We start from the raw sequence: 21,197 nt of genomic DNA on the forward strand, positions 1-21,197 counted from the left end.
GGATCTAGGAGAAAATTGGAGGTGAGGAAGTGGAGCTAGTGGGTGCAAACAACTCTTTTGAAAGTTTGGAGAGAAATGTTAGCAGAGAGAAGGAGCAATAACTGGAGGGAGCCGTGAGGTCAAGGGAGGGCTTTTTTTAGGATCAGGGATATGCAAGCAAAGTTTGAAAACAGTGGGGAAGAAGCCATTGGAAAGTGAACAGTTGAAGATGGCAGTCAAAGAGGGAAGAAGGGAGGAAGCCGAGTGCTTTGAAAAGGTATGAGAGGATGGGGTCGACTTAGGAGGTGAGAGGTCTCATCTTGTGTTGTTGCAGGGATATAGGCAAGAGTGCTAAGGGTAGCTGATGTATCTGATTGGGAAAGGGGAGATTCATTGAGAACTACCTGTTGGAAGAAATGACTTTTTAGGAAAAGGTGAGGAAGAATGCAGCTTGATGGGTGTTTTCAAAATGTTATTTGTTAAGGGCTTACTATGTTCCAGGCTGGGGTAGATACAAGCTAGTCAGGTTGGACACAGTCCCTGTTCCACATTCATTCATTCATTCATTCATTCATTCAATCAATCATATTTATTGAGTGCTTGCTGTGTGCAGAGCACTGTACTAAGCGCTTGGGAAGTACAAGTTGGCAACATATAGAGATGGTCCCTACCCAACAGCGGGCTCACAGTCTAGAAGGGGGAGACAGATAACAAAACAAAACATATTAACAAAATAAAATAAATAGAATAAATATGGACTAGTAAAATAAATAAATAAGTAGGGTAATAAATATGTACACACATATATACATATATACAGGTGCTGAGGGGAGGGGAAGGAGGTAAGGTGGGAAGCATGGGGAGGGGGAGGAAGGGGAGGGGAAGGAGGGGGCTCAGTCTGGGTAGGCCTCCTGGAGGAGGTGAGCTCTCAATAGGGCTTTGAAGGGAGGAAGAGAGCTAGCTTGGCGGATGTGCGGAGGGAGGGCATTCCAGGCCAGGGGGAGGACGTGAGCCAGGGGTCGACAGTGGGACAGGTGAGAACGAGGCACAATGAGGAGATTAGAGGCAGAGGAGCAGAGGGTGTGGGCTGGGCTGTAGAAGGAGAGGAAGGAGGTGAGGTAGGAGGGGGTGAGGTGATGCAGAGCCTTGAAGCTGAGGGTGAGGAGTTTTTGCCTGATGCGTAGTTTGATTGGTAGCCACTGGAGATCTTTGAGGAGGGGAGTAACATGCCCAGAGCATTTCTGCACAAAGACGATCTGGGCAGCGGTGTGAAGTATGGATTGAAGTGGGAGAGACAGGAGGATGGGAGATTGGAGAGGAGGCCGATGCAGTAATCCAGTTGGGATAGGATGAGAGATTGAACGAGCAGGGTAGCGGTTTGGATGGAGAGGAAAGGGTGGATCTTGGCGATCTTGCGGAGGTGAGACCAGCAGGTTTTGGTGACGGATTGGATGTGAGGGGTGAACAAGAGAGCAGAGTCGAGGATGACACCAAGGTTGCGGGCTTGTGAGATGGGAAGGATGGAAGTGCCGTCAACAGTGATGGGGAAGTCAGGGAGAGGGCATGGTTTGGGAGGGAAGATAAGGAGTTCAATCTTGGACATGTTGAGTTTTAGATGGCGGACAGATATCCAGATGGAGATGTCCTGAAGGCAGGAAGAGATACGAGCCTGGAGGGAGGGAGAGAGAGCAGGGGCAGAGATGTAGATTTGGGTGTCATCAGTGTAGAGATGATAGTTGAAGCCATGGGAGCGAATGAGTTCACCGAGGGAGTGAGTGTAGATAGAGAACAGAAGGGGACCAAGAACTGACCCTAGAGGAACCCCTACAGTAAGGGGATGGGAGGGGAAGGAGGAGCCGGCAAAAGAGACTGAGAATGAACGGCTGGAGAGATAAGAGGAGAACCAGGAGAGGACAGAGTCTGTGAAGCCAAGGTTGGATAGGGTGTTGAGGAGAAGGGGGTGGTCCACAGTGTCGAAGGCAGCTGAGAGGTCGAGGAGGATTAGGATAGAGTAGGAGTTGTTGGATTTGGCAAGCAGGAGGTCATTGGTGACCTTTGAGAGGGCAGTTTCCGTGGAATGTAGGGGACAGAATGTAGGGCTCATAGTATTAATCCTCACTTTACAGATGAAGTAATTGAGGCACAGAAAAGTTAAGTGACTTGCCCAAGGTCACACAGAAGATAATGGCAGAGCTGGAACCCAGGTCATTCTGGCTCCCACCCCCATGCTGCTATTCACTAGGCCATACTGCTTTGAAGGGGACAGGAGTTCCATTCAGTGTGTTATGTTCAGGGTTCGGGCCAGGGGAAGAGTGAAGAATGAGTTTCTGCTAGGAGGTCTCAGATTTTTTCATGATTTTTTTTGAACACATTTAAACCACAAGTTTAAAAATAAATATGGGAGAAGAGAGGTAGGAAGCATCCTATTGTCTTCTCTGACATCCCCAATATCTCAATTAATCAATGATATTTGCTGAGAATTTACTGGGTACAGAGCACTGTACTAAGTGCTTGGAAGAGTACAGCAGAGTAAGTAGACAGTGTTCTCTCTTCTATTCCTGTTTCTGTCACTAAACTACCACCTCAGGCTCTTGTATTTCTGTCCTGTCCCCTGTAAGCATATCCTGAGGATGCTTCTGCTGTTCTGGTTTGAATGTTGGGCTGTCTACTGAGTGCACAGGCCTAACAGATAATTCACCTACAGGTAGGAGAGGTAATTCAACTCGACCCGCTACTTTCCTGGACCTAGAACTGGATCAGAGGCTCAGGCCAGTGGCACAGCAGGCCACAGAGTTGGTTCATTTTCATTCTAGTTGCTCATTCACATTCCTCTTACATATAAATGCTTTTATTTTATTTTTTCCCTCTCATTCGTTATTCTCTTATCAATTGAGCCTGTATGTCTAGCGTCAGTTTCAGTACTACACAAGAGTTTAGAGCTTTTCCTGAAAGGCCGCTGATTCTTTACTTCCCCTTTCTGTGCACTCTTCCCCAAATTAACAGTCTGTTTAGTTCAGTTTAAATTTGAACTGTCAAACCACACTTTGCTGGTGGCTGAGATATACATATATATATATATGTATAATGTTTAACCAATTTGTATTTTCTAAAGTCATGCCAGAAACCTCTAATTTACTGAACACTCTCAACTGCCTTCTGCAATTCAAAGACCTGTGAAAATAAAACTGGTGGAAGCCCATTACTGTGTCCATCTGACCCCTCACGGCTCTCACCACCTGGACTCCAGGGTCCATGTAGGAGGGGAATAGCTTGATGGCTAGGGTAGCTCCTTTCCACATGAGAAGCAGCGTGGCTTAGTGGAAAGAGCACGGACTTGGGAGTCAGAGGATGTGGGTTCTAATCCCGGATTCACCACCTGTCTGCTGTGTGACCTTGGGCAAGCCATTTAACTTCTCTGGGCCTCAGTTACTTCATCTGTAAAATGGGGATTAAAACTGTGAGCCCCACGTGGGACAACCTGATTACCTTGTATCTACCCCGGCACTTAGAACAGTGCTTAGCACATAGTCAGCGCTTCACAAATACCATCATTATCATCAATATTATTATTCCACCCAATACCATAGGAGACACAGCCCACCTCCTGCAGGAGTTGCAAGGTGGGCAGAAGCCTAGGATAATGTGACCCTGAGTTCCTCTACCATCACACCTTTACAGTATCCCTGGGGGCTGATAAAGAAGCTCATCACTTACAGGAGCAAGAGGGTGGGCAGATCATTAGGAATATATAATTATTTTTATACCATTAATGTAATTATATTATTATATAATATTAATTGCATTACAATTATCTTAATTATATATTAGGAATATATATTAATAATTATTTGCCCACCTTCTTGCTCCTGTAAATATAAATAATAATAATAATAATAATGGCATTAATTAAGCACTTACTCTGTGCAAAACACTGTTCTAAGCGCTGGGGAGGCTACAAGGTGATCAGGTTGTCCTACAGGGAGCTCACAGTCAATCCCCATTTTACAGACGAGGTAACTGAGGCACAGAGACGTTAAGTGACTTGCCCAAAGTCACAGAGCTGACAATTGGCAAAGCCGGGATTTGAACCCACGGCCTCTGACTCCAGAGGCCCGGGCTCTCTCCATTGAGCCACGCTGCTTCTCAAATACACACACATATATATATGTATAGTATGAGGGACAGCTATAGATACATATATTATACCTATGTATCTATAGCCGCACTTCATACTCAAGAAAGACACCAATAACAAAGCTAGGACTCTTACCCAGGCAGGGGCAAATTTATTGTTTTGACTTCAATATGCTTATTGCTGACCCTTATTAAGATTATTTTTAATAAACTAAACAGAGAAGTTGGCATTATCCTTCACTCCTCTCTCTCATTCAGCTCACTTATTCAATCCATTAGTAAATCCTGTGGGCTCCAACTTCCCAACATCACAAAAATCCACCCCATCCTCTCCATCCAAACTGCTACCATGTTAATCCAAGCACTTATCCTATTCCACCCTGATTACTGCATCAGCTTCTTTGTCGACCTATCTGCCTCCTATCTCTCGCCACGCCAATCCATACTTCACTCTGCTTCCCAGATCATTTTCCTGTAAAACTATCCATACCATGTCTCCCCATGCCTCAAGAACCTCCAGGTGTTGCCCATCCACCTCTGCATCAAATAAAAACTCCTCACAATGGGCTTTAAAGCACTCATTCACCTTGCCCTTTCCTACCTCACTTCGCTACTCTTCTACTTGAGCCCATCTTGCACACTTTGCTTCTCTAATGCTAGCCTTCTCACTGTACCTCAATCTCTTCTATCTCACCACCAACCTCTCACCTATGTCTTGCCTCTGGCCTGGAAAGCCCTCCCTCTAAGACAAACAATTACTCTCCCCCACTTCAAAGCCTTATTGAAGGCACATCTCCTTCAAGAGACCTTCCCTGACCAAGCCCTGCTATCCTCTTACCCACTTTCTTCTGCATCACCCTGATTTGCTCCCTTTATTCATCCCCCCTCCCAGCACCACAGCAAATCTGTAATTTATTTATTTACCTTAATGTCTGTCTCCCCCTATAGACTGTAAGCTCGGTGTGGTCAGGGTGTGTGTCTATTTATTGTTATATTGTACTCTCCTAAGCACTTAGCACACAGCAAGGACTCAATAAATACGATTGAATGAATGAAAAGTAATTGTGACACCTGGACTGAATTTTGAAATTTAAACAGCACAATTTTTTGCCTTCCTTTCAACAAAGGAATTAAGGATATCATCATCATCAATCATATTTATTGAGCACTTACTATGTGCAGAGCACTGTACTAAGTGCTTGGGAAGTACAAATTGGCAACATATAGAGACAGTCCCTACCCAACAGTGGGCTCACAGTCTAAAAGGGGGAGACAGAGAACAAAACCAAACATACTAACAAAATAAAATAAATAGAATAGATATGTACAAGTAAAATAAATAAATAAATAAATAGAGTAATAAATATGTACAAACATATATACATATATACAGGTGCTGTGGGGAAGGGAAGGAGGTAAGATGGGGGGGATGGAGAGGGGGACGAGGGGGAGAGGAAGGAAGGGGCTCAGTCTGGGAAGGCCTCCTGGAGGAGGTGAGCTCTCAGCAGGGCCTTGAAGGGAGGAAGAGAGCTAGCTTGGCGGATGGGCAGAGGGAGGGCATTCCAGGCCAGGGGGATGACGTGGGCCAGGGGTCGATGGCGGGACAGGTGAGAACGAGGTATAGTGAGGAGATTAGCGGCGGAGAAGCGGAGGGTGCGGGCTGGGCTGTAGAAGGAGAGAAGGGAGGTGAGGTAGGAGGGGGCGAGGTGATGGACAGCCTTGAAGCCCAGGGTGAGGAGTTTCTGCCTGATGCACAGATTGATTGGTAGCCACTGGAGATTTTTGAGGAGGATATCATATAGATTGACAACAATAACTCCATGACAATGCGGATTTCTCTATCACTGTATACTTTAGCTTTCCTATTCTGAACAGGAAATTTGCCTAACAACTCTGTTGTATTGTACTTTCCCAAGCACTTAGTATAATGCTCTGCACACAGCAAGCACTGAATAAATATTATTGAACCCCACTCAACTTTTAAAATTCATTTTCTATTATATTTTTAAGTATTCTCATTAAATTAAAAAACCCAACATAAGTAGTTACCCACATTTGTGACTAGGTGAGGTGAATCTACTTCCTCTCTGCCCCAGTCATATAAGGAACCTTGTCATATTGGTTACTTTGTTGCAATATGCTGGAATAGCATGTATGGGGCAAATTGAAGTAAAAAAGATTTTGTAGCTTGAGAAGCAGTGTGGTCTAGTGGATAGAGCATGGGCTTGGGAGTCAGAAGGTCCAGGATTCTAATCCCAGCTCTGCCACCTGTCTGCTGGGTGGCCTTGGGCAAGTCACTTCACTTCTTTGTGCCTCAGTTCCCTCATCCTTAAAGACAGGAGCCCTATGTGAGACAGGGACTGTGTCCAACCCAGTTTGCTGGTATCCACTCGAGAGCTTAGAACAATGCTTGGCACATAGTAAATGCTCAACAAATACGACATTATTATTATTATTATTGTACTATTAATAGAATGGTTTGGAGGGGGGCTTTTATCCCCCCAAAAAATCACTATCTTCTTCCCTCCACACAAAATTTGCTACTTTAAATTAAATGCATTTTGTCCTAGCAAAAATCCCCCAAATTTCCCATATGTCAAATTTATTAGTAATGTGATTAGAAAAATAAAAATAATGCTAGAAATTTCCCCAAGAAGAAAGGAACTATTTTACTTACCTCTGTTTATTTTCAGTTCTACGCATTGATAGCACAATCTTTCCTATTCAGCCACTTACTGTGTACTACTATCATCTAACCAAATATTAGAACAGTGCTTTGCACATAGTAAGCGCTTAACAAATGCCATCATCATCATCATTATTATTATTATTATTAAATACGCTTGCATTTTTTGTGATTTTATTTTCCTCAGTGAAGCTCTTGATTCCTACTGTTACCACTTACTTGCCAGAAGTTAAATGCACAAAACTTTCATTCTGGTTCACATTTATCCAGTTATGCATGTAAATATCAACAGTTTCAGGATACAAAGAAACAGCAGAATCAATGTACCCTATTAAAAAATGTCAAGGCCTTATAAACACTTTTTTTCTGAGCTTACTTGGCATGTTTCTGGGATTCTAGTAGAATTCTTCCACAAGAAGTAGTAAGTATTGGTATCATTCTTTCAAAAGCTTCCAGATAACCATGGAAATTTGGTGAAGGCTGAGCCATGAGGATGTATTAAAGTTAATTAAGGTTTCCACATATATAGAGAAGTAGTATGGCTTAGTGGGTAGAGAGTGAGTCTGGGAGTCCGAAAGATCTGTTGTGTGACCTTGGGCAACTCTCCAGTATCTGGTTTGCTGTAAAGATTTAGACTTTTGAAGATATAGGGAAGAAGGAGAGAGGTCAGGACTAGATACATAGATTTGGGAATCATCTGCATAGAGATAGTAATTGAAGCCATGAAGCCAGTTAGTCTCTTACACTAACTGATGCAAAATAAGATAGAATGCAGTTAAGTCAGAAATAGGCAAATAAATCATTCAGGGTAATGGTGTATTTTGGCAAGCATAAAGCTCTCAGGTGGTGATTTCCAAAGATTGCTTTAGAATCTGAGCTTTCTCCATAAGATCATATGGAGAAACAAATATCCAGGATTAGGGGTGAGCACGGGTGGGAAAGGTCAAGGAACTGGAGGGGCTATCCCAAGGACAACAGAGTCCTTGACTCTCTCCAGTCTGGCTTCCGCCTCCTTAAGTCCGTGGAAATTGTCCTCTCCAAGGTCACCTATGACCTCCTCCTTGTCAAATCCAATGGTCTCTATTCCATCCTATCCCTCCTTGTCCTCTCAGCTACCTTTGACACTGTGGGCCATCTCCTTCTCTTGGAAACATTATCTAATCTTGGGTTCAATGACACTGCCCCCTTCTTTTATTTTTTAATGGTATTTGTTAAGCACTTACTATGTGACAGGCACTGAACTCAGCTCTGGCATAGATACAAGCTAATCAGGTTGGTCACAGTCCACATCCCAAATGGATGAGCTGGGGATCTGTAAATACCCATTTTACAGATAAGGTAACTGAGGAACAGAGGAGTTAAATGACTTGCCCAAGATGATGATGGTATGATGATGATCACACAACAGATAAGAGGCAGAGCCAGGATTAGAACCAAGTCATTTTGATGCTCGGGCCCATGCTCTAGACACTAGGCAACACTGCTTCTCACAGTTCTTCTATCTCTCTGGATGTTCTCTAGACAGTAAGTTATTTGTGGGCAGGGAATGTGTCTACCAACTGTTATAGTGTACTCTCCCTAGGGCTTAGTACAGAGTTCTGCACACAGTAAGTACTCAATAAATATGACTGATTGATTCTTAGTCTTTTTCACATGCTCCTCCTCTGCTCCCCACTCTAACTCTGGGAATCCCTCAAGGCTCAGCTTTGGGTTCTTTGCAGCGTGGCTTAGTGGAAAGACCCGGGCTTGGGAGTCAGGGGATGTGTGTTCTAATCCTGGCTCCTCCACTTGTCTACTGTGTGACCTTGGGCAAGTCACTTAACTCCCTGTGCCTCAGTTACCTCATCTGTAAAATGGGGATTAAAAAATGAGAGCCCCACGTGGGACAGCCCGATTACCCTGTATGTACCCCAGCACTTATAGTGCCTGGCACATAGTAAGCGCTTAACAAATACCTCCATCATCATCAGCAGCAACAAATACCATTATTGTTATTATTATTATTATTATTGATCTACACCCACTCCCCCAGACTTTGCTCCCATGACTTCAACTACCATCTCTACCCAAATGATTCCTAAATCTACTTCTCTGGCCCTGAACTTTCATCTTGTCTCTCATTTCCTCCTGCCTTTGGGGCAACTCTACTTGATTAGCCCACTGACACCTCAAATTTAACATGTCCAAAACAGAACTCCTCATCTTCCCACGCAAACTGTCCTCCCCCTGTCTTTCCCATCACTGTCGACATCACTCTCCTTCCAATCTCCCAACTCTGTAACTTTAGCATTATCCTCAACATCTCTCATTCAACCCACATATTCAATCTGTCACCAAATCCTGTTGCTTTTACCCTCACAACACTGCTAAAATCTGCGTTTCCTCTCCATCCAAATTGCTACTACACTGACCCTAGCACTTACTGCATCCTGCTCAACTGCTCCATCAGTCTCCTCTCTGATCTCTGTATTATGCCTTTCCCCTCTCCAGTTCACACTTCACTCTGTGGCCCGGATCATTTTCCTAAAAAAATGTTCAGCCCATGTCTGCCCCCTCCTCAAGCTCCTCCCGTGCCGAAGCTCCATATCACTGGCTTTAAAGCACTCAATCAGCTCTGTCTCTCTGTTTCCTCTCTGTTTTCCTACTACAGCCCAACCTGCATTTCACTCCTCTAATGCCAACCTACTCACTGGACCTCGATCTCATCTATCTCACCACTGACACCATGCTGACCACCTGCCTCTGGCCTGGAACTCTCCCCACCTTCAAAGCCTTATTAAAACCACATCTCCTTTAAGAGGCCTTTTCTACCCTCATTTCCCTGACTTCCTTTCCCTTCTGTGTCACCGATGTACTTGGATCTGTTCCCTCTAAGCAACTGATACAGACCCCACAGCACCTACACACACATACATAATTTTATTTTAACACCTGTCTCCCCTTTTAGACTGTGAACGTCTTGTGAGAAGGGACTGTGTCTACCAACTCTGTTGAATTGGACTCTTCCAAGCATTTGGTACAGTGCTCTGCACACTGTAAACATTCAATAGATAGCACAGCCTGATTGAGTTGGCCAGGAGCTATAATGAAAGTAAAGGAGTAAAGCTGCAAGGGTGCAGGAATTAAGTTATAATGGACAATAGAAAAACTTAAGATAGATGCCACAGAGCATTTTTGGCAGAATAAGTGACTTGGCGTGTTGCTATTGAATGGAATATATGGAAAGTCACAAATGCAAAGGCCATTTTCTCTAAGGGATTTAACAGTGTGATCCAAAAGGAAAAGATGAGCTCCCACGGCATGTCTGAACAATTTTGGAGGGAATTTTGCAGGTTTCTCTCCTTTTTCTGAAACCAATCACTGTTCTGGATTCTACAACTTTGAAGAGCAGCACTAAAACTTGTGCCAGACCTTAACATAGGTAGGTGGATTTTCTTTATTTGCTTTGTCATGAAGAGTGGTCGACCAAAGAAAAGCATCAGGGCAAAGTGTTCAACAGCCTTTTACAGGCAATAGTTGCTAAAGCAGATGCTGCTGGACTTTGTGACTCTTATTCAGATGTTTATTACAGGTTCCAGCAAGAGTTTAGAGTTCAGGCATGAGAGGTGGAATGTGCCTGAGTTGACGGAAGGCAGACCGGGCCAGGTTTTATAGGTCAGCATTCCCAGGAATTGACTTTGAAAATTAGATCGGACCCTATAATCTGGAGTGGCGAATGTCTTTTTTGTCCTTGTTATATTTTGAAAGAAATGAGAGCTGTAAACATTTTTTTATATTTGGAGGATTGAAGCAACAGAGGGACTTTTTTAGCGCTATCAGCTTCTATGAATATAGACTTAGTAATGTGGCTAGTGTGATTTGTTCCATTAAAAAGAGTAAGAGTTTTGCAGTGGGGAGTGGGAACTTAAGTGATTAGAGATTGGAACTGATGAGCAGATTACCATTTCCAAGGCATGTAGATGGGTTTTTTATTGGCATGAAAAATATTTCCAATTTCAGGAAAAACAATGCAATCCATTTTCTTGGCATGTATGCTATGGAGTGATTTAAAAGTACTCTGCATATTTTGTAATCACTCAAGTCTGGGAATGATTATAGCTCCCAGCATTTTCAGTGATTCAGACCACTAGAGCCTTTGATGTGTTTTAAGAAGTGTTTTAACCTTTCTGGGAGAAGTATAGATTCAGAAGGCACATCTTAACAGGGACAATTTACTTACAGCATGGAGCATGGCTCAAATAAGTGCTAGGTGTCTCTGGGAGAACACCAAGGGGCCAGCTGAGATTCTCAGAGGACTCAGGCTCTGAGACTCTTTTTGTTGGAAGGAATGGGCCCTAAGAAGTTCATATTATAAGCCCAAGTGGTCAGGGAGCTTGCCTAGTACTACGTTCTGCATATGCCCAGCAGCTAGGGCACAACAGAGGTGGTGGTGATCAAAACCATCACCTTATTTTATTTTGTTGGGGGGGCAATTCTGTTGCCCCAGATACTACTCCTCACAGGAGGGCATGTGAGGATGCCGGTTGCTCTGAGCATTCCCTTTCCCCCTCATCACTGACACTGCCAGTTTTCGCCAAGTAAGGCAGGTGGGGGAGAAGGAAGACTTCCACTATTGTCACTATCCACCCCAGTTGTGACTGCTGGTCAACTGGGCTGAAATGGCTTGGTTAAATTCTGGTTCATACTGGCCTAATGGGCTTGGGATCCACAGCCCTTATCTAGAATATTCTTGGTGCTTATTAATTATTCAGTCTATCATGCAAATAGCATGAACAGCTTACCTGGCTACCACCTTTGTAAAACACCCACCTGCCTCTTCCCATACTGGGAGCAGCGGGTGGTGGTGTGACAGTTTCCATCACTTTAAAAGGGACTTCATCCTGTACCTGACTCTGGGGTGGTTTAACATAGTCTACAGGTGAGTGGATCTGGGCAAGATGATTCACACAGAACCAGTCAGGGCACAGCTGAGGCAAAGAGGGCGCGACTTGAACCGGATGCCAGACTGGAAATATTGGCCAATGTAGCCTCCCCTGATGAGAATTGCGCCAGAGAATAGGACACAAGCGTTCCTTCACCTTTGATGAATAGGTCCCATTAGGGCTCGCTGATATTGCTTGAATAATTCACTGACACCAGTCACTATTGGACCTTCCAAAAGGCATGCGAAGCTTTGCCAGGAGGGGTTATGCTTCTGGTCAACACCCCAGTGAGCTCTGCAGCTGGTAGGGGGGAAAAGCTGATTGTCTCAACTTCCCCAACAAAGCAGTAATGGTGTCTTCCTAGAATTAGTGAGTTCACACCCAAAATCCACAAGCACCCCTATTCACTATATATATACACACAAGAATATACGCCCCCTCCTACCTCACCTCCCTTCTCTCCTTCTACAGCCCACCCCGCACCCTCCGCTCCTCTGCCGCTAATCTCCTCACCGTACCCCGTTCTCGCCTGTCCCACCATCGACCCCCGGCCCACGTCATCCCCCGGGCCTGGAATGCCCTCCCTCTGCCCATCCGCCAAGCTAGCTCTCTTCCTACCTTCAAGGCCCTACTGAGAGCTCACCTACTCCAGGAGGCCTTCCCAGACTGAGCCCCTTCCTTCCTCTCCCCCTCGTCCCCCTCTCCATCCTCCCCATCTTAACTCCTTCCCTTCCCCACAGCACCTATATATATGTATATATGTTTGTACATATTTGTTACTCTATTTATTTATTTATTTATTTATTTTACTTGTACATATCTATTCTATTTATTTTATTTTGTTAGTGTGTTTGGTTTTGTTCTCTGTCTCCCCCTTTTAGACTGTGAGCCCACTGTTGGGTAGGGGCTGTCTCTATATGTTGCCAACTTGTACTTCCCAAGCGCTTAGTACAGTGCTCTGCACACAGTAAGCGCTCAATAAATATGATTGATGATGATGATGATGATGAAGAATACAAGTCTCCCTCAGCCTCTGTGAGGTAAAAGTAATGGCAATTAAACAACAGAAACTTAAAAAACAAAATCCTGATTCATCCACAGGTAAGGAACTGGTCCTTACCTTAATATGGGCACCCTCAAAAGTTGTCAATACACAATTGTCTTTTCCTTTCTGGGCAGGCCTTTCACATGGTCGGCTCCTTTGGCTAGAATTCCCAGCCAAGTCCAACCTCGTCACTTTGGAGTGGGAAGGAAGAGAGAGCCAGAGCCACGTTCCCCTTATGTGCTCATTTAACCCCTTATCCCCTCCTCTTTGTCTCAATCCTTTCTTGGAATTAGGAGGATTCCAGCTGATGTCCCCAGTTGAGTTGGCTGGTCCCCTCAAGCGTCAAGGGACATGCAAATGAAAGAAAGCTGTGATTTCTCCTATGCCCTGGGAGGTTTGGGCAGGCCATCACAAGAAGGAAAGTAGTGCCCTCCAGAGTAGTTAACCGTGCCTAGGATTGGAGCTACATTATCATCACCCACTCCTCTCTTATAGGGAGGGCCAAGACTGTGGAGAGATTGAAGGTACTCAGTTTCTTCAGGTGTGAGGGCCCTGTCTCATTTTCCTAAATTTGTATTTAATTGAACCATGATGATAATGAAACCTTATGAAAATCTAAGGTGTGACATAAACTTGCATAGCAAGAGCAAAAGTTTTTACTATATTTTCATTTATAATCATTATTGTCCCAATCCATGGGCTTTAGTTGCTTACCTGCCAAAGATAAGTTTTTTCTAGGGCAATAAGTTACCACTTCCCAAATTACCTCTTCCAGGGCTTCAAGTGTGAACCTTGTAATTAACCTCACATGTCTGAACAGAACGCCCCTCCCATAAGAGGAAGGAAGGACATCAACCAATTTGTAATATTTTGTATATCATTTGCTCATTCACTTACTAAGAATTTGGTGGTAGGTGGGATTCAGTACTTTACAATGCGTCTGTCTGCTTTTCAGTGGATTCAGTGAGCATCCTTTCAGAAGTTATGTGGAATTTTCAATTCAGCTGCCATGTCAGATTCACACTTTGGTTTTCTTGGTAAAATCAATTACATTCAGCATTTAAAAAAACCAAACCAACATCAAACAAAATCGCTTCGCACCATCCTTTATTCTCCCTCCCCACCAGAAGGAAGAACAAAGCAATTTCTAATCTTTTCCCTCCTTCCTGCCTAAAGAGAAATGATGTTCACATTGGAAGTAGAGAGAAAAAGATGAGTTAGTGCAGTTCTTTACTGCTGGAAGAACAAGTGAATCGTTCTGGATTAACGAGCCATCAGAGTGTAAGAGAATCTCTTGGGGAATGTTGAATAATGAATCTTTGATAGCCCAAAGTAATGTAAGCCTGGAAAAGCATTTTCGGGAAGATATTTTTTGTTTTTTTTGTTTTATAGAGTAAAGCTAAAAAAAGCCTGACATTTACCTTCAGCAAGTGGGTCAAGGGTGTGAATCATGAGTTGGAAGATGCTGTTCCTCATCAGACTGTTGTGTAGGGAAGCAGAGCTTCCACCTCGCTGGAGACGTGGTTTAGTCTGGGCATGGAAACAAGGAAAAAGATTTCATCAGTTAATGAAAATTAAAAGCAGTTACCCTTCATATATTTTATCCAATCAATCAATCATGTTTATTGAGCACTTACTGTGTGACGAGAACTGTACTTAAGTGCTTGGGAGAGTACAATATTACAGGGTTAGTAGACTGCGACTATTAGAACACTCTTAGTTCTGCTGTCACCCATTTAAACCCTCATGACCATATCTGACATTTCTGTGGTCCTCTTTGGTCCTGTAATACCCTGACGTGATTCACAAATGCAATTATAGAAATGACATTTCCAACTTAGCATTTATGTCAATAAATCAATGATATTTATTGAGGCTGGATCATTTTTCTAAAAAAGCCATTCAGTCATTCAGTCCATGTTCCTCAAGAACCTCCAGTGAACAGAGGTTGGGATTTCAGTGGGGCTTTGAAGATGGGGAGAGCTGAGATCTGATGGATTTGAGGTGGGAGAGAGTTCTAGGCAGTAGGAAGAGTGCGAGCTAAGGGTCAGAGGGTTGAGAATGAGGCCCAGTGAGAAAGTGAGTTTGGGAAGAATGGAAATTATTAGCTGAGGTATAGTATAAGGGAGTGAATGGGTAGGAGAGAGTGAGCTGATGGTTATAGCCAGTGGTCAGGAATTTCTGTTTGATGCAGAAAGGAAGGGGTTAGCCATTGAAGGTTTTGGAGGAGTTGAGAGATGTGTGCAGAATATTTTAGAAGGGTGATCAGGGCAGGCGAGTGAAGTGTTAACTGGAGAGGGAAGAGGCTGGAGGCAGGGAGACCAATGTGGAGACTCACGGTGATCTGCATACAGTAAGCCCTCAATAAATACGATTGAATGTATACAGTAGTCAAAACAGATTATGAGCAGCACCTGGATCAGGTGTTTGGGCAGGAAAGGACAACTACATGAAATGCTGTGAAGGAAAATCCCACAGGATTTAGTGACAGACTAAATGATAGAGGTCAAAGAGAGCAAAGATTTAAGGAGAATGCCAAGGTTGTAAGATTTGGAGGCAAGGAGGATTGATGGTATTGTCAACTGTGTTGGAAAAGTTAGGTAGATGATTTGGGTGGGAATTAATCAATCAATAGTACTAATTGACTGCCTAATGTGTTCAGACTAGTAGTAAGCTAGATGCATGGGGGAGTACATGGAATTAACAGATGTGAACCCTACCCTTAAGGAGCTTATGATCTAGTCAGGGAGACTGACTAAAGTTTATTACAGATAAGAGGAAGTAATAGGCTATGTAAAATATTTTCATGAGTGCCATGTAGGGTTGTCACCTCTTAGGGTCCCACTTGGAGAGTTTCCAGTGCTCTACCAGTCTTGACTATGGGAGAGACAGTCCAGCAGAGGCATATCCATTGTGTTGCTAGCTTGGGCAGTGGCTAGCGAGTGGAAGGCAATCTGCTACAAGTCAAAACTCACCTATACTGGGCAGCAGCAGCATGGGAGAGAGTCAAGGGCGGAGACTCAGGTTTACTGCACGGAAGGAGGCAATGTTAAACCGCTTCCAGATTTCTATGAAGAAAACTCTATGGCTACACTACCAGAACGATTGCAAATGGAGGTGGGGTGTGCTGGGAGAGATGTGTCCATTGCATCGCTATGGGTAAGACACGACTCGACAACATAAGACAACAACAGCATTGTAGAGTTGTGGGTACTTAACTGCTTGGGCAGTGAAGAAGTGCTGACGTGGGAGGATATGAGAAGCAGCATGGCTTATTAGATATAGCACAGGCCTGGGAGTTAGAAGGTCATGGGTTCTAATCCTGGCTCTTCCATTTGTCTGCTGTGTGACTTTGGGCAAGTCACCTCACTTTGTGCCTCAGTTACCTCATCTATACAATGGGGATTGAGACTGTGAGCCCCACGTGCTTTGCTTGTATCCATCCCAGCATTTAGTACAGTGCCTGGCACATAGTAAGTTCTTAAGCAATATCATTATTATTATTATTGTTATAAGATGGAGAGATGAGGAGCTCAGTTTTCAACATTTTCTATGGCATTTGTTAAGCAATTACTTTGTGTCAAACACTGTTCTAAGCTCTGGGGTAGATGCATCATGTGGACACAGTCCCTGTCCCACGTGGGGCTCACAATCTAAGCAGGAGGGAGAACAGGTATTGAAATCCCCATTTTGCAGTTGAGGAAACTGATTCCCAGAGAAGTGAAGTGACTTGCCCAAAGTCACCCAGCAGGCACGTGGCAGAGTCGAGATTAGAGCTCAGGTCCTCTGGCTCCCAGGCCCATGTGTTAGAGATATTCTGCAGGTGAGAGGAAATGCAAACTTGAAGACTGGGAGAGAGGTAGATTTGTGGGTCATCTGAGTAGAAGAGTAGGGGACCCTGAAAATTTCCTGGCGGGACACTCACAGTAGTGAGTGGAGTGTGGACAAGAAGCCAGCAGAAGAGGCCGAGAAAGATGAGGGAGTGGTTCTCAGTGTTAGAGGTGGCTGAGAGATTGAGGAGGATTAGAATAGAGTGAAAACCATTAGAGGTGAAAAATACCATTAAAAAATAAAGATTTAGCATGTATCAAAGTCATTGGTGACCTTAGCGAATGCAGTCACAGTGGAGTGAAGGGAATGGAAGCCAGACTGTAGTTGATCAAGAGGGGACTTGGAGAAGGGGGAGTGGAGGAAGCTGGGAAATGGGGCAATAGCTTGTGGGTGCAGTGGAATCAAAATCATTTTTTAATATGGGAGAGAATTGTGCGTGTTTGAAGGCAAAGGAAAAGAAGCCATCAGAGAGTGAGTCACTGAAGAAAGGTGAGAGCAAGTATTTCTAGAAGGTGAGATGGAATGGTGTCAGAGACAGAGATAGAGAATGTTGATTTTGGAAGTAGGCAGGAGATCATCTCTTTAGAGAAGGGCTAGGAAGCTGAGAGAGTGGTTGTAGGGGAAGGAGAGAGTTGGGAAAGTGAGGGGAGAACTTTGGGGAGGCTGCTGATTTCAATTTTGTTAATAAAGTTACTGGGGAGGTTGTCAGGGGCAAGAGAGAGTGGAGAGGGGTGCCCTGGGAGCTTCAGGAGGAAGTTAAAGGTCTGAAACAATTAGAAGATGTAATGGTATGGGAACTGATGAGGGGGGAGTGACAGGGCAAGATCACAAGCAACCAAGTCCTGGTACAAAATGTGTCTACTAGCATAAAAGCTATGCTCACTTCAACACAACTTTATTGGGCAAGACATAGGAGGAGAATGGACGACAGCAGGATAGTCAAACAGGTGCTGTGTAAGGAGATGAAATTGGCCAACCCCAAATGAAGAGGACTAAGGAAATATTTTAAGAACACACACACTAAAGTGAAGCCTCAGGCAAAATGGCTTTATAGCTGTAAACTGGGTGATGGTTGCAGCAGATAAACAAGCATGACATTCTGCAGTCCCGAAATGAGCGTCTCTTTTTGAACAAAGGCTCCAAGTGGATTGAGAGGAAAGAGAAAACAGTGTCAGACACTTCGAACAACAAGCACTACTGCACAACATAGGACACTCTTTGTATTTGTACAATGCAATAGGGCCTGGGAGTTCTGCATTGGCCCCTTCAACCACACATCATCATCAGTGGTATTTATAGTGCACTGTACTAAGTGCTTGGGAGAGTACAATTCAACAGAATTGGCAGCCATGTTCCCTGCCCACAAAGAGCTTACAGTCTAGAGGACTCTAAAGTGAATTTAGATTAATTTCACCATCTTTAGTTTAGCTCAAGTTTATATAGTCATCTTTCAGACTCAAATAAAACATCATTGATCAGGAAGCTAACCCATAGCATATGTTGGTGAAGAGGTCAATGGGGGACCCAGAGACATGACCACACCTTGCAAACCTAGACTGTCGTTTGTTATATGGTAGTGTTTGCTGTTTGCAGCGACTGGAACGATTTTAACTTTTGCCTCCATACATCTTATAATCCTCCCAGAGATTCTTCTCAAAAACAGCTGTTTTTTTCTCCATTCACCGTACTGATCCATTTGCACTTACTGTGACCTCAAACCTAGCATGTCCAAAATGGAACTCCTCAAATTCCCACCCAAACCCCTTGCTCTCCCTGACTTTCCCATCACTGTAAACAGCACCACCATCCTCTGTCTCACAATTCTTGCCATTATCTTCGGCTCATCTCTATCGTTCAACCCATATGTTCAATCAGTCACCAAATCCTGTAGGTTCAACCTTCTCAGCATTTCTAAAATTGCCCTTTCCTCTCCATCCAAACTGCCACCATGTTCATCCAAGCAGTTATTCCATCCCTCCTTACTGACCTCCCTGCATCCTTTCTCTCCCCACATCAGTCCATACTTCACTCTGCTGCCCAAATCATTTTTCTACAAAACCGCTCAGTCCGTGTTTCCCCACTTCTCGAGAGCCTCCAGTGGTTACCTATTTACTTCTGCATCAAAGCCTTATTAAAAACACATCTCCTCCAAGAGGCCTTCCCTAAATTCTCATTTCCTCTTCTCCTACTCCCTTCTACATGTCCTTGCATTAGAATTTGCACCCTTTCTTCACCCCCCCAGCTCCTCATCACTTATTTACCTATCTATAGTTTAGTCTATTTATATTAATGTCTGTCTCGCCCTCTAGACTCTAAGCTCACTGTGGGCAAGGAACATGTCTAAAAACTCTGTTATATTTTACTCTCCCAAACACCTAGTACAGTGCTCTGCACACTATAAGTGCTCAATAAATACGATTAGTTGATTTGATTTGATTGATTTGTGGCAATTGGCTCTGCTTTCTGCTGAGGTGCATCACTATTTGAGGCTTAGCTGAGACTCAGCATTATCTGTGGCTCAGCTGAGATGCAGTATTTTCCAAGGCATTGTCTTCAAGTATGAAAAATATCGTTCAGAAGTTCAGTTTAGAAAAGAAAGACTTCTAAGCTCCATTAAAAAATGGGGGCATTGAAGTACACTTGTTTTCTTCTTTTTCTTCAAAAGCAAAAGCCAAAAATGGCTCCAATTTCTTTGGAGAACATTATAGCACTCTTGAAAGGTACTCTTCCCCCCATAATAATAATAATTGCCAAGCACTGTTCTAAGCACTGGGGATAAATACAAGGTAATCAAGTTGTCCCACGTGGGGCTCACAGTCTTAATCCCCATTTTACAGATGAGGTAACTGAGTCACAGAGAAGTTAAGTGACATGCCCAAGGTCATACAACAGATAAGTGGAAGAGCCGGGTTTAGAATCCCACTGATTCCCAAACCCGTAGTCTTGCCACTAAGCCATGCAAATAGTGCCTCTGACAAGTTTGATAGATTGATAGGTCGATTAAGAAAGATTTGAGAGAAAATTTTAAAGTTAAGCAGAAAAACTCCAACAATGTAGCACACATATTGTTAGGTACAAACAAAGCACTCTTTTCTCTTAATCGTCTCCACAATTTGCATGAAATCTTTAGAAGCTTTTTCAGCCTCCCCGGCCATCAGCAAGAATCTCCTGTGCCTTCAGGACCACCACTGCCTGTGTAGAGAGAGTTTGAGGTATGTTTGGATCATGCATTAGCTAAGGCCTAGGTCCTCTGTCTCAGTGGGACTGAAGAAACTTAACCACTCCAAAATCAATTGGATTGCTACAATATTCATTTTCTCATGTACCACATAGAAAGATTAGGTTCTAAAATGGACACCAACTCCACATCCTGTAGCATGTATGAAGAATGAAATATGTCATTTTCTTTGAAAACTCATCACCTAAAATAGGTGAAAACATTTTTTTGAAATTGAGTATCAGGAATAATGTGTTGAATTCCACTAATTGTAGGGCTTGTGAACATTTGCAAGCCGATTAGAAGGTTTAAGCACAGCAAGGGAGGGGATGCTCTCTGGGGTCCAGTAATTCCCCACCCCCACCCCTTCTGCAGACACAAACATATGGGCTGCTTCCTACCGTTAGGGTTTGCTCATCCTTGTCCCTGGCAGTAGAGGACTGCATAAGAAGAAAGGCAGAAACACAGACAAATCAGTGGTGAATCATGTTAGTTGAACATCAATAGCAAAGAGAGAGACTGATACAGTTAATTGGACATGTCTGCCCCTAGGATGAGAGAAGAATATTTTAATGGCCAAGTGGACAAGTTCAAACCAAAGAATTAATAAAACTTCTGTAGACTAATGGTAGATTTTCCAGAGAATTGGAAGCTGCATGCACGACATATTAGTGCTTTTTAAATACAGGCGCTCCAATTATGCCCCTTGCCTTGCAACAATTCTACATTCATTCATTCATTCATTCAATCATATTTATTGAGTGCTTACTGTGTGCAGGGCACTGTGCTAAGTGCTTGGGAAACTACAATAAAACAGTGAACTGGATGGTCTGTTTTCTAATGAAAGTCTGCAGAATCAGAATGTTTTTGACAAGTGAAAGGGCCACATGTATCCATTTGGCATCCAGAGATACTAAAGCTTAGTTTCTCCTCTTCACTTCTTCATTCTAAATTTTTAATAATTATGGTTGGAATTTTATGCAAATATACTTATTTTATTATGAACTTGGTTGAAAATGCTTGCTGTTATAGATTGGAATCTTCAGGGGCTAGGCGCTTTGACTTGACCTTTACCACTGGCCATCAATCAATCAATCAATAGTATTTATTGAGCACTTATTGGGTGCAGAGTACTGTACTAAGTGTTTGGGAGAGTAAAATAGAATTGATAGACATGATCACTGCCCCCAAGAAGTTTCCAATCTAGCATACAAGTAATTGAATTATCTCTTCAATGGAGATAAGCCAATTAAATCTATATCCTTAAGAGGGCAGACAGTGCTAATTTCATAGACAAATTAAACATGGGTGCCAGAAGTTACAGAGGCAGAATGAGGAAACGTCAATGTTCTCCTCTTCCCTGCACTCAGTCTGTTAATCCAC

At 43.5% G+C, this 21,197-nt stretch overlaps 1 protein-coding gene across 5 annotated transcripts in view; it reads right to left on the reverse strand.

Moving 5' to 3' along the window:
* SLC24A2 (solute carrier family 24 member 2) overlaps positions 1-21,197 on the reverse strand; it is a 272,635-nt gene that overhangs the window by 110,964 nt on the left and 140,474 nt on the right. For 4 of the 5 annotated variants that reach the window (XM_038770492.1, XM_038770490.1, XM_038770491.1 and 1 more), the window contains exons 3-4: positions 20,216-20,254; positions 14,188-14,296 (exon numbers count right to left, since the gene is read on the reverse strand). In XM_038770492.1, the coding sequence (XP_038626420.1) occupies positions 14,188-14,296; positions 20,216-20,254 (148 nt within the window). The remainder of the gene's footprint in view (positions 1-14,187; positions 14,297-20,215; positions 20,255-21,197) is intronic. The other variant, XM_038770489.1, reaches the window with a different exon arrangement.

Source organism: Tachyglossus aculeatus, chromosome X3, assembly GCF_015852505.1.
Source record: "Tachyglossus aculeatus isolate mTacAcu1 chromosome X3, mTacAcu1.pri, whole genome shotgun sequence".
In the NCBI taxonomy this organism is placed as follows: Eukaryota; Metazoa; Chordata; class Mammalia; order Monotremata; family Tachyglossidae; genus Tachyglossus; species Tachyglossus aculeatus.